This window comes from Apodemus sylvaticus, chromosome 12 (genome assembly GCF_947179515.1).
Source record: "Apodemus sylvaticus chromosome 12, mApoSyl1.1, whole genome shotgun sequence".
Lineage (NCBI taxonomy): Eukaryota > Metazoa > Chordata > Mammalia > Rodentia > Muridae > Apodemus > Apodemus sylvaticus.
This window is the reverse complement of record NC_067483.1, coordinates 14,070,533-14,085,497: the sequence shown is the minus strand read 5'-3', so window position 1 is coordinate 14,085,497 and position 14,965 is coordinate 14,070,533. Positions and strand designations below refer to the sequence as shown.

Below are 14,965 nucleotides of genomic sequence, written 5' to 3'. Positions count from 1 at the left end.
CTTGGCTGCCCTTCCACCATTCCACCAGAGGCTCCTCCATATATAATCCATACATTTTGTGCTCTCTCTCTCTCTCTCTTTCTCTCTCTCTCTCTCTCTCTCTCTCTCACCTCTTCCTTACTTTTTCTTCTCCTCCAACCTCTGCTTCTCATGGTGATTTCCATGGCCTCCATCTTCGGGCCAAGTGAACTCACCCAAGAGCAATTTCTCAGTAAATCTGCCTTTAATATATTCAAATCTGGCTTGAATTGGCTTATTTCACTGGCAGAGAAATATCTATCAGCTAGTTGTGGGTGGGAAAATTAGGCTGGAATCCCAGTGGGATTCCTTTGAGACAGGAAAGAGAAAGAAGAGGATCTTTGGAAGCTTTCCAGCTAGCTAGAAAATGGTAAACAAGAACCCATTTCTCTAAGGACATAGAAGCCAGGAACCAACATTTTGTCCTTTGACCTCCAGATCATCTACCACCTTTTCACATATCTATGGCAGGCACATATGTAGCAGTAGTCACACAAATTAGTCATACTTAACAGTATATATTCTAATCATCAACTACTTTACAATTTCTTTTCTCAGTTTTATATAGACCATACCAGACCTGAATCATAAGAAAAGCACAACTGAAAATACAAAAGGAAATCATAGTCTATTGAAAGAAGTACTTCTTGGAACACAATTTTCATTAACAACATAAGCCTCCCTTTGTCATCCTCTATAAGATGCATGGAGCATTCAGGATTCTCATTCAGCTACACAGCTGCTAAGGAAGATCCTGTGGACTAAAAGTACAAATGGAAGAACTGTAATTAAAGAGTCATTAGAACTTCCTTCCTCTTATCAGATAAAACATGAGATGAAGTATTTAAAGTTTATTACTCATTGCTCTGTGGTCTTCAGGTTTTATACTGGGTAAAAGGAATTTGTCTCATTTCTATGAAGCTTTTTAAGGTCAAGTGAATGCAGAAAGCCACCTGAGAAAATGATTAGTCCACATAGCTCTTAAAGATAATGTCTCTCATGTGCTTAAATTTTTAGTTACCAAATCATCAAACAGAAGAGAGTAAATACTAGCTGTAGAAAAGAAATAATCATCATTATGCTATGAATGCCATCTTTAAATGAATTTAGAGTTTTATAGGTATGGTTATTTCCCATCTGACATTAACATGGCTCCATAATTTAGAAAGATTTTTTTTCTTAAATCTGTACTTCATGAAGAAATCACATCTTAAGAAAATAATCCAGGATACCACATGCATCCAGGAGCTGAGCAGCTCTGCCACAGCCATCTGTGCACCTAGTCTGCTAGGGGACATCTACTCTGCAGGAAGTCCCAAGGTTAGAGGAGAGGCCACCATCTTCACTCCTGCGACTGAGCAAGCTGTTGCGGCCAGGAACACAGAATATCACTGGGGACTCGGTCTGCCAGGGCCCCACCTCCACCCAGGAGCTGGGCAGCCCCACAGCACTCTATGCCGAAGGAAAACTGGTCACAGGAGTGCTGAGATAGGTTTGCAGGCACACAGGAGGGACAAACACCAGCCAGTGACAGGAGGACCAACTAACACCAGAGTCAATCAGATGACAAAAAGCAAACAAATTTACTAACAGAAACCAAGGCAAGATGGCACCATCAAAACACAATTCTCCCACAACAGGAAGTCTTGGATACCGCAACACACCAGAAAAGCAAGATTTGGATTTAAAATAACAGCTCATGATGCTGTTAGAAGGCTTCAAAAAGGACATAAATAACTCCTTTAAAGAAATAGAGGAGAACACAAGTAAACAGGAAAAAACCGTTAAAAGAACTACAAGAAACACACACACACACACACACACACACACGCACACACACACACAAGGTGAAGGAACTGAATAAAATCATCCAGTATCTAAAAATAGAGAAAGAAACAAAAAAGAAATCACTAAAGAAAAAAACTCTGGACATAGAAAACCTAGGAAAGAAATCAAGAGTCACGGATCCAAGCATCAATAACAGAATACAAGAGATAGAAGAGAGACTCTCAGATACAGAAGATATCATAAAAATCAAAGACAATAAAAAATGCAAAAAGTTCCTGACCCAACACATCCAGGAAATCCAGGACAAAATGAGAAGACCAATCCTAACAATTATAGTTGTAGAAGAGACTGAAGGTTTCCAAATTAAAGGGCCAGTAAAGTTCTTCAACAAAATTATAGAAGAAAATGTTCGCTGGGCAGTGGTGGCGCACACCTTTAATCCCAGCACTTGGGAGGCAGAGGCAGGCAGATTTCTGAGTTTGAGGCCAGCCTGGTCTACAGAGTGAGTTCCAGGACAGCCAGGGCTACACAGAGAAACCCTGTCTTGAAAAACCAAAAAAAAAAAAAAAAAAAGAAAAAGAAAAAAAAAAGAAAAGAAAAGTAAAGAAAATGTTCATAGCCTAAAATGAGAGATACCCATGAACGTACAGTACCGAACTCCAAATAGATTTGAACAGAAATTGCTCCTGTCACATAATAATTAAAACAACAAATGCAATAAACAAAGAAAGACTATAAAAAGCAGTAAGGGAAAGGGTCAAATAACACATAAAGGTACATCTATAAGAATTACACTAGACTTCTCAGCAGAGATTATGAAAGCCAGAAGAGCCTGGGTAGTTGTAAAACAGACCCTAAAGGAACACAAATGCTAACCCAGACTGCTCTATCCAGCAAATCACTCAATTACCATAGATAGAGAAACCAAGGTATTACATGACAAAAAAAAATGTACACAGTATATTTTGACAAATCCTACCCTCCAAAGGAAAATGAAAGGAAAAGACCAATAAAAGGATGGAAACTACACACTAGTAAAAGGGAGATTAATCTTCTTTCAACAAGCCCAAAAGAAAAAAAAACACACACACACAAACATAAATATTACATCAAATATAGCAGGAAGCAACAATCACTTGCTTAATATTTCTTAACATCAATGAAATCAATAAAAGGACATAGACTAACAGACTGGATAAATAAACCAGACCCAACATTTTACTGCAAACAGGAAATACATCTCAATGTCAAAGACAAACACTAACTCAGAGTGAAAGGGTAAAAAGCAGTTTTCCAAGCAAATGGCCCCAGGAAAGAAGCTAGAGTAGCCACTCGAATATCCAATAAAATACACTTTTAATCAATAGTCATCAAAAAAGACATGGAAGGACACTTTACACTCATCAAAGGAAAAATCTACCAAGAAGAACTCTTAATTCTGAACATCAATTCTCAAAATACAAGTGAACCCACATTCATAAAAGAAACCTCACACAATAATTGTGGGGGACTTCAACACCCCACTCTCATCAATGGACAAATCTGAGAAAAACAAACTAAACAGGGACAAAGTGAAACTAACAGAAGTTTTGAACCATATAGATTTAATATAAATCACAGAACATTTCATCCTAAACCAAAAGAATATACCTTCTTCTCAGTACCACATGGTACCTTCTCAAAAATTGACTATATAATTGGTCACAAAACAGAACTCAACAGATATAAGATAATCAAACTAATTCCATGCATCCTATCAGATCACTACGGGATAAGGGTTGTCTTCAATAGCAACAAAAACAACAAAAAGCCCACATACACATGGAAGCTGAACAATTCTCTATTCAAAAAAAAAAAAACATATGATCATTTCATTAGATGTTGAAAAAGCATTTGACAAAATTCAGCATCCTTTCATGCTAAAAGCCTTGGAAAGAACAGTAATCCAAGGCCCATACGTAAACATAGTAAAAGCAATATACAGGAATCCAGTAGCCAACATCAAACTAAATGGACAGAAACTTGAATCAATCCCACTGAAATCAGGGACTAGACAAAGCTGCCCTCTCTCTCCATATTTATTCAATATAATACCAGAAGTTCTAGCTAGAATGATTAGACAACAAAAGGACGTCAAAGGGATACAAATTGGAAAGGAAAAAGTCAACTTATCACTATTTGCAGATGATATGATAATATACTTAAGTGACCCAAAAATCTCCACCAGAGAACTTCTAAGGCTAAGGCTAATAAACCACTTCAGCAAAGTGGCCAGATATAAAATTAACTCAAGCAAATCAGTAGCCTTCCCATACTCAAAGGATAAACAGGCTGAGAGAGAAATTAGGGAAATGACACTCTTAACAATAGCTACAAAAAATATAAAGTAGCTTGGTGTGACTCTACCAAAGAAATGAAAGATCTGTATGACAGGAACCTCAAGTCTCTGAAGAAAGAAATTGAAGATGACCTCAGAATATGGAAAAATCTTCCATGCTTATGGATTGGCAGGATTAATACAGTAAAAATGGCCATCTTCCCAAAAGGAGTATACAGATTCAATTCCATCCCCATCAGAATACCAACTCAATTCTTCATAGAGTTAAAAAGAGCAATTCTCACATTCATCTGTGATATAAAAAAAAAAAAAAAAAAAAAAAAAAAAAAAAAAAAAAAAAAACCAGGATAGATAAAATGATTCTCAGCAAAAGAACTTCTTGGGGAATCAGTATCACCAACCACAAGCGGTAATGCAAAACAATAGTGTTAAAAACTGCATGGTATTGGTACAGTGACAGGCAGTTAGATCAATGGAATAGAGTTGAAGGCACAGAAATGAACCCACACACCTATGGTCACTTGATGTTTGACAAAGGAGGTAAAACCATCCAGTGGAAAGAAGGTAGCCTTTTCAACAAATGGTGCTGGTTCAACTGGAGGTCAGCATGCAGAAGAATACAAATAGATCCACTCTTGTCCTCTTGTACTAAGTTCAAGTCCAAGTAGATCAATGAACTCCACATAAAAACAGACACACTTAAACTAATAAAAAAGTAACTGGGGAAGAGTCTCTTTTCTTTTTAATCCCCACTCCTGTCCTGGAGAACCTATTGGCTAACTGATCAGGCTTGGTTACCTAAGAGAGACCTTAACTAAATAGACCTTGGATATTGGCTTGGTCTGGGTGGTGTTCCTCCCCTTTTCTGAGCCCAGAACACACCCTACCACTTTAACCTGACCCCTTTTGAGATCCTGGCTGGTACCTCAACTACACTGGTTTCTACTATATCCTCACTTGAGGTATCCCAACTAACTGATAGGAACCTTTTTTTGAGTCAATACAACATGAGATTCAGCCCAAACTGATGGCCTTAAATGCTCCAGGGAACGAAGAGACTCCTCACAACTTCCAGACTGGTGACTGGATATATGTAAGGAGGCATCAGGCACAGTTGCTGGAACCCCAGTGGAAGGGATGGTTGCTGGCACTTCTAACTACTCCCATAACCCTCAATATGGATGGTATTGTGGCCTGGGTGCATGCTTCCCATTTGAAACCTGCAAATGCCCTACTCCCCAGAGGCCCCCACTAGACAGTACAGAAGATGAATAGTCTGCTCAATCTCAAGTCACTATACCTTGATCATGGTTGCCTGGTAGTACCTTTGGATTCTGGCTCCTCACCCCATCCTATGTGTCCATCCTCCAAACCTGTTGCAGCACTCACTGTCTCCCTTCTGTTTGAGTTTTGGGTGGCCAGGACAGCCACTGGGACCTCTACTTTGATTTTTCCAGGGAAATATTATAGCAGCAAGGGGGCAGCCATTGATTTAGATGTAGACAGAATAAAAACTTCAATCTGTCACCTTCAAGAATTATCAGAAGTAGTACCACAGAATAGGAGGTCAATGTGCATCTGAGCTGAGGAGTATTCCTTTTATATAGACCTTTCTGGGGTTATTAAAAATTTAATGGCCAAGTTGAAAGAATGGTTAACCAAACAGAAGAGAGAAAGAAAGCAAGATCAAGGTTAGTTTGAATCCTGGGTTAACAATTCTTCTTGTTTCACCACTCTGGTCATTTCCCTATTAGATCCCTTAATCATGTTGCTTTTAGTTCTGACTTTTGCCCCTACATTTTGAGTTACTTGTTTGCTTTTGTTAAGGAACACATAGGAACACCTTAAACAGAGATATAAAGAACGAGATACAGAAGAATGGGAATATGAGCTATCAGAACACCAGCAATAGCTTCAGGATTGAAGCATGAGCAAAGAAAAGTGGGGATTGAAGAGGTCAGCTCAGGAACGATGGAAAATTCCACCAGAACCCACACACTCATGGAAAAGAAATGTCAAAGTACATAGGCACCCTTCTTCTCTGATAGGGAGAGGCTAATTACATTCCTACAGGGCCGACCGGCCTATGGCTACCCACAGATAAGGGAACCCCTTGCTACCTCATTCCCTACAAACCAATCAATTTAAAAGTCACACTGTTCTGCCAATCACATCGTGGCTTTTGGTCTATTTTATCCCCAAAAGCTGTATAATAACTGGCTGAATGGGCTGCCTGAGGTTGCTGTCTCTAATTCAGGTGAAGGGTAACCAAAATGCACTGGAACAATAAATTCCTCATTCTTTTGCATTGTTCCCCTGTTCCTAGTTGTTCACTTGGGGTGGCAGGTGGGAGCCCCCAGTAAGCTAAGACATGTCAGAGTATATAAAAGGAGCTATCAAGACTCAAAGTTAAGGGTTGCAACAGTTTTCTAGGACACTGGTTTTTTATGTTGAATCCATTCCTGATTAAGACACCCACATTTGCCACTGCTTTCTAAACTGTATTGTGACCAGCAGAACCAGAGACTGTGACAGTGGCATAAAAAGCTGTATTAGTAGTAAATAAGGAGCAGGCAGGAATTCAAACATACAAAAATGTCAAAATCTGAAAAATATCTGCACTTGCCAATTTTTAAAACATGTATATGCAGATGGAATACATAATAAAGAGCTGGAGCCATAGAGATAACTGCTTGAATATCTGATTTGGATCCCCAGAACCTCCGCAAAGCCAGACAGAGTAGTATAGGTATTTCTAATCCTTAGACTCCTAACCCTGATGTAGAGAAAACAAAATCACTTGAAGCTCAAAAGACAGAATATTCTCCACTCATGTACAAAGCACTGAACAGGAGATTCTGCCTCAGACAAGTCAGAACAACCAGTGCTTGAGGTTATTGACATCCAAAAGCATCCTGTGACACTCACTTGTCTTCAGGCATACATGTGACTGGGCACACACACCACACATTATACACATGTACACCTGAAAAATACTTAAAATAAAACTGTATGTTCTCCACAAGATCATGCATGAGACTCTAAAAGGAAAAAATAATTGATTGAAAGGAAAGAATAAGAAAAGGTAAAACAGAAACAGTAACCAAAGCAAAGGATTGTATGACCACATTAGTTGTAGCCAAAAATATATTTAAGCTCTAAGATGCATTCTTAAAGATCAGGTACTATTTATGATATGAAATCCTTCTGGAAAGTTTTAAAGTTGAGTATTGTATTGGCAACACATTCACTAACAAAAAGAGAAAATTCATAAAACCTAAAGGAATGCAAAAGGAGAATCTGTCCATCTAATGTGAGCTTTCAATGATTCTGTAGCTCAGCTTCTTATTTCTTTCCTTTAGGTTAAAACTGAGAAAATGCAAGTAAAATATTGACTGTGTTAAAAAGTTAATAGTTTTAAAATATAAACTAAAATGATATTTAATATCATTTTAACAGTTTTCCCCTAGGTTGTCAACAAATAACCAACAAAATAGTTGCCACAAACAACTAACAATTAACCAATTAAAAATGCCTACATGAATGGCATTCTGCACCATTGGCACATGTGTATCTTAGTTCATCACATGTATCAAAACCTGTATCAAGGCTACAGCTGGGAGCAATGACTTCAGATGTGAATCACTAAACACACCAACAGAGGGAACAGATTCATCAAGCTTAACAACATCCATGAAATATATAGAAGAGAAAAACAGACCTGTGACTTTGCCTAGGATGAGTGACCTCACTGTCTGGAACTTAGCTTCCAAGGAGAAGTTATAACTGAAGAATTGTTGATCCATCTATAGGAAAACAAAACAAAACCATAGCCCAGGTTTTGAGAAAGCATACTGCAATTGCAATCCTATCTGTAAAGGGCGTATAGTCTCACACAAGGCAGGCTCCTCTCTAGAATTCACTCTCAAGGGAGATTTGAAATGTCCCAGCAGTTGTTCCACAGTGCAGATGAAGTACCTTTTCTTTTGTCCTTATAAAATAGTATCTTTCAAGGGCTTCCATTTCTTTAGAAACCCTACAGGGCTATTGTTATGTATTAATCTCTCCCCACTGAAAATTTTGACAGGATTCTTCTCTGAAAACAAGGAAGCAGAGACGCCCATCTAGTACCTGCTCTTCCACATTAAAGGGGGCCCAGTCGTGCAGCTCTTTCCCCTTTCTTCTGCTCCTCTTGTTCTTACAGATACCACCATTTTCTTCCCTGCATATACCTGACCAGCCCTCTAGTGTGAATTATAGGATTTCCTCATCATGAAACATAGTTTGATAAATACTTTTGAAAAGGATGAAAACATTGCTGCCACTGACAGTGCTGGTTGATCAACCTGCACTGGAATGCTGGACAGAAGTAACTGCTGGATTCTCCAGGACTTGACTTCTAGGGTGCTCTTTGGAAATCACTGCAGACTTCAGGTACTTCTCTGCTGATCCTGATTTGTACCCTCCCCCATCTTCTATCTCTTGGGCTGTACAAGCTATTTATGTTCATCTTTCTCAGTCTAATCAGATGCAGTACATTTTTCCAATCTCTATTATTTTGAGAAGAGTATGCATATATGTGTATTATTTAAAAGTGATGAAACAAACCCATTTGCCATTGCTCAGGGACATTCCACATTTTGTTTGAGACTGGGTCTATTTTTGGTCAAGAACTTCACCAAATAGATTAGGTAACCTGGCAAGGAGGCTCCTAGGAAATAATTTGTTTCTCTTGCTCTTCCCTTACCATTGTGGGATTAGAAGTATGTGCTTAACTACCAACCAAAGAGTACACATGGAGGGACCCATGGCTCCAGCGACATATGTAGCAGAGGACATCCTTGTTGGACGTCAAAGGGAGGAGAGGTTCTTGGCCCTGAGAAAGCTGGGTGCCCCAGTATAGGGGGCTGCCAGGACAGGGAAGTGGGAGTGGGAGAACTGGTGATCAGGGGGAAGGGGAGGGATGGGATAGGGTGTTTTCAGAGGGGAAACCAGAAAGGGGATATCATTTGAAATGTAAATAAAGAAAATATCTAATTAATTAGATTTAAAAAAAAAAAAAAAAAAAAAGAAGTATGTGCTTGTCATCCCTCCTAGATTAGAATACGGCTTCTGGGATCTAGATATAGATTCTCATGCTTGCAAGAAAAATCTTTCATCACCTGAATCCTGCCTGCTGACCCCCTATCCCTACCCTCCAATCTCCATGTTGAACATTTGAGTGATAATATCCTCATCATTTTATAGTGCAGAAGTTATAAAGGAAGAGAAACAGTCATGTGATGGAGTGAGTGAACATTCTCTACTTGGGAAAAATCTACTTGGGTCAGGACAAATACCTAATCTTTCCACCTGTTCCCTCTGCTACAATTTTGTTTTTATACACACACTTTCTTCAAGAATCTTGTGACCTTAATGTGAGACTTAATGCTATTTCATTATTTGGTAATCAGACTATATTTTTTCCTAATTACTAAACAATGTATGAGGAGGACACAAATGCATGCTTAGAATGGTGCAATTTCACCTTAGAATTCTATGAACAAGATCAACCTAGTGACAGAGAAAGAGGAGTCACACTGTTGAATAACAGAGCCAATACACACATTAGTACATAAACAGCTATGCATAATCTTGTTGTTTCTGGATTCAAGATCCCTGTTTCTGTCTCCAAGTAGCCAGGTTTGTCTAGCTATCCTTCAAAAGCCAATGTTAAGGTTTTTGAAAGGGGAATGCAGGGGAGCTAGTGATCTTACTTTGTGGCTGAGTGCAGTCATAATCTTCTGTCACTTCTTTCTGACAGGTGTACAGAATTTCTGAAATGTTCCAAACAGGATGATTGGTGGTTAGGGCTATATCTGGGACCCACTTTTAGTGTTGCATTTGTTTGTTTGCTTACTCTAAACAATGTTCTTTTAGATAAAACACTATATATATCTATATGTCTGGAAAGGAGTAGGATGGCTAGAAAACAAATATACTATCTTCCTGAGCCAACAAATGAACTTAATAAAAACTTAAGTTCTCTACTCTAGACTATTCTGTTTTATTCAGCACTTTGACAAATGATTGATTATTTTTGACTATAAATTGATTTGTGAATATTACATATACAGAGAAAGAAAACATATACATCTTTCAGCTCTCTGTTTTACTTGTCTTATTTGTGAAGAGGACAGAAAATATAAAGGTATATAAGAGGTAGTTTGTAAAATGCTCAACAAACATGCCCCATTTTCCCATGAGGGCTTCACTAAATTTATAAACAAACAATATGCCAAGGGACTAATTCAATCTGTCAAGTATTTGCCACAGGAGTACAAGGACCAGAATGTGTTCAAAGGATCCATAAAACAATGTTGAGTATGGTGTGATGCATTTGATGTTTGATGTGCTTGGTTTGTAATCCCAGCCCTTAGGAGAAAGAGATAGTGAGACCTCTTAAACTCACTCAAGAGACAACCTACCCTCCTATTTGTGGTTTGTGGACATATGAGAACCCTTGTATAGCCCCACCACACATACAAACAAAGAGTACAGTACCTCCTCAGCACTGAGACCAGTGGTTGTTCTCTGGCTTCCTCATGGTACCCATATACATTACCAAAGGAGGAAGTTATAATTGCAATTTCTATCACTCAACAATGAAGCAGCTGCACTCCCTACCCTAATATACATATGTTCAAAATTGTCCCTCCTACTCATTTTAGAAATAGTGTAATAGGTAAAAGAAAATTTCTGACATTATCAGAGTCTTCTGTGCTATATATTGAATAATTGTAACAGAACTTATATCTAACTGCAATAACTATGTCATTCCTACATTCTCCCATAGACCACATTAAAAGGATCCCTACTGCTTCTCCCCTGAAATTCTCTCCATAGTCCACCATGTGGCATATTTCAAGGGACAGAGAATATTTCTGGCTGATTTTTGCCTTATGTCACTCACTTAAAAATATATCTTTCTATGCAATGATTAACAGGAGTTCAAAAAGTCAGTCTTCAACCAGTATTCTCCCAAGCTTAAAACTGAATGTCTGGTCTTGGTTTATGAATGAACTTGACACAACTTAGAATCACTTGGAAAAGAGTCTCAGTGAAAGACTGCCTATATTGGATTGAGCATGGGGCATATCTCTAAGGCATTATCTTAAGTTAATTGATCTGGGAAGATCCAGCTGACTGTGAACAGCACGATTCCCTAGGCAGGATATTCTAAACTATTTGAGAATAGAGAAATCTACTCTCAATGCAAATAAAGTGAGTAAATGCAAACAAGTGAGTATAGATAATTTTTTTCTCTTTTTCTTGAACATTGATATGTTTAGCTGTTTTAAGATTCAGTCTCCTTGACTTTACTCTTAGAGTAGACTATAACCTGGAATTATGAGTTAAAATAAACATCTTCTGGCCTGTCCTTTTTTTTTTTCAGATTAATTATCACAGCGACATAAAAAAACAAAAACTAGAATACCTTCTGTTCTCCACAAAGTCATTCCAATCTTTTGTAAATTTCACCTGCAACCATATGGAGCCCATCCACTTAGTTCAGAAATGTATACTGAAGATCTGCTGTTAGAAACTGTTTGGCAAATAGGTAAATCTGAAATAATAACTGCAAACCAAATCCCTGATTTAATCAAACTTACATTCTAGGAGAGAGTTACATACAACATATAAGTAAGGAAATTATATTACATGTCAGATAACATGCATTACTACAAGAAAAGAATAAAATTACACAAGGATAATGGACAGTATATGGAAAAAGTCAAGGGAATTGGATGGAGGATATTAGGAGAGGTCTAGATATTGGTAGACATTGATATATTGGCAAATGCAGAATATGCAAAACTATGAGAATGACTAAGATTAGCAATCCCATGAGTATAGCTACAAAACAGTAGTGGCCGAGTTGACCTAGTTGCACCCATGGGTAGGTGTGATGACAGAAGAAGACCTATAAAGAAACTGCAGTGATAAACTGATGAGGTAGGGAAAAAACAGAGAAGAGTGTTACTATTCCAGCAAAATGTTAATCAAGTCCCAGTGGTTAAGAGCAAACTAGTCTGTCATGCCCCATGTTGTGGAGGAGCCTCATCTGTTGGAGAAAACCTTGAGTGCAGGGAACCATGGAGAGTAGACCTGGCCTAGCTGTCATGAGAAACACGCATTATAGGTTTTCTAAGCTTGAATCTATGAGTTCTGGACTACAGTATACCTTCCAGTTCATGAGAAACTGAAGTTCTCCCTTAGGCAGTAAAGTGTTCAGACTGTTTTCTGTTTCTCAGTATATTCTGTTGGAACTCTAACAGGACAATTGATCTTAAACATGAATCTTCTGTGCTTTGAACAACTTGCAACATCATTGTATCCTGTAAGCTCTAACTGTATTTATCCTGGCAATCACCACTGCATTCTGTTTCTAATCACGGTATAAAAAGTTTGATTGTTCTCAATAAAAATTTTATAATCTCAGTTTTGCTGCAGCACCTCCAAACAGGGTCTGTTTTTATTCAGTTACTGGTCATATCAGGTAACACTTTTCTACTAGGGAAGTATAGGTGGTTACACTTGAAGAAGTGAAATGTTACAAATAATGGGGAATATCATTAAGCTTGGCAAGTAAATAATTTAAAGTTTTCTGGAAGTACTTGAAACTCGCCAGAAACACTAGGTCTAGGCCCTTAGCTCCCCAAAATTAATTGCCTACAAAAATATTTTCCTACCTATTGCTTTGCCTTTAAGGGGCAGGTTTACAGCTTTGGTGAGTTGCCTTCCATGTTGGAGTAGATTTTGATGACATAGCTGTCATTAAGTCACTTCTGCTATTGCACCCCCTCATCCATATTCTTGCTAGTAATTTCTGTAAAATTGGTTCACTAATTTAGACAGTGGTGTCTTTATGTTGATGTGCTGTTTGATCACTATATTGTTCATGCTTTCCCAGAAATATTTCACTAACACTTGAACACTGTGTTTCTGCAAACTAAAATTATGCATATCTTGAGTAGTAAAATGTTTGTGCAACATGGTCAGAATTAGAAGAAGGATGTAGTAGTTCATTTGATTGTCAACTCTGTGGAATTGAGAATCACCACAGAAACAAACTTTTAATCATGTCAGTGGGGATGTTTCTAGATTGGATTAACTGAAGTTATAAACCCAGTTCAAATGAGTATAGCATCATTTCAAAAACTGGGGTTCTGAAATAAAACAACAACAACAACAACAACACACACACACACACACACACACACACACACACAAACAAAAAAAACAAAAAAAACCCCCAAAAAAACCCAAAACAAAACAAAAACCAGCACCCATTTCTTTCTATTTTTTGACTGGGATTGGAATGTGACTAGGTGTCTCATGTTCTGTGGAAATGATGGTCTGTGCTCCTAGACACAAAAGCAGGATTCCTTTAAATTCTTTCCAAGCTATTTTGTCACAGGGATGAAAATGTAACTTGCATGGAAGGTGCACTTTAGAAATCAGCATAATTCAACTTTTCCATGAAAATAAAATGATAAAACTCTAACAATATGAATAACTAATATATTTCTTCCCTTGAGCCAGAAAGAATATGCTTGGTTAGTTTACTTGCTTGTTTTTGGTTTATTCAATAATTACTTTGTGCTTCAGATAGCTATTTGGTGGAAATGGAAAGGCATTAAAAAGGCTAGAAGACAGAAAGAAGTTGGGGATGTACAGAAAGGAGGAGTGGCCCCTTGTTCTGGAAAGACTCAGTGAAGCAGTATTTAGCAAAACCAGAACAGGGAAGTGGGAAGGGGTGGGTGGGAGGACAGGGGCAGAGAAGGGGTCTTACGGGACTTTCAGGGAGTGGGGGGCCAGAAAAGGGGAAATCATTTGAAATGTAAATAAAAAATATGTCGAATAAAAAAAAAACCAAAAACCAAACCAAACCAAACCAAAACAAAACAAAAAAAAAGAATGCAATGAAATCTGACTAACAGATAGTAAGGTAGGCCTATTGATCTCAGCCATGAAAAAGAAAACACACACATATAAGGTCTCATGTCCAAATAAGAGTGGGTAGTGCAATGAGAATGTGTGATGCCTCTTTTAAAGCATATATAATTTATAGATTATCTGAGTAGAGTAATTTTCTGAGAAAGAAGCATTGCATCTGTTGGTAGCAAGGAAAAAGGAGGGTACTTGGTGTGACAAATTTGGAGGATAATGGATGAATGGATTAAAGTTACCCAAGCAAAATGGCGATTGCTAAGATGATTAACATTCTCTTTTATGATCAAAGAAGAGTAGACTAGCCGTTTGCTGGACTTTATTAAGATCTATCCTGATCTTTATAAAGCATCACTAATATTTCATAGAAGCCTACCACACTGATTTCTCAAATACTTTTGCCTGTGCACACATAAACTGTTTAAGCACCTACTCATTCTTCTACCCAGGTATTTCTTCCTTGTCCACAGACAGAGTTTGCACTAGGAAGAGAGCAGTAATGAGTAGTAATGTGTAGAAGATACCTGTACATTCACGAAAGCTTCTGTATCTCCTGTGCCCACCTGTACCCTATGAGCACTTCTGCTACAGCCCTTCTACAGTCTTCTGTACATTCTTTCCTTTTTGAATACATCTTTCTTGTTACTCATTCTGGCTAAATGCTGACTTAACTTGAACATAACTAGGATGTGCAGTGTTTCCTCCTCTCCAGTAGTTTCTGATGGAATAGCTCTGGGGCAGGGGATGGGGGGCAGTAATGCTAGAATTTGTATTTTTAGATCTTTGGTGATGCCAATGGGAAGGAGGAACATTGCTAAATGCTGGGTC

General features: G+C 38.1%; 1 protein-coding gene across 3 annotated transcripts in view; it reads right to left on the bottom strand.

The window, feature by feature from the left end:
* Positions 1–14,965, bottom strand: part of LOC127697246 (contactin-associated protein like 5-3) — an 883,854-nt gene that overhangs the window by 28,745 nt on the left and 840,144 nt on the right. For all 3 annotated transcript variants that reach the window (XM_052200245.1, XM_052200246.1, XM_052200247.1), the window contains exon 21: positions 7,866–7,950. In XM_052200245.1, the coding sequence (XP_052056205.1) occupies positions 7,866–7,950 (85 nt within the window). The remainder of the gene's footprint in view (positions 1–7,865; positions 7,951–14,965) is intronic.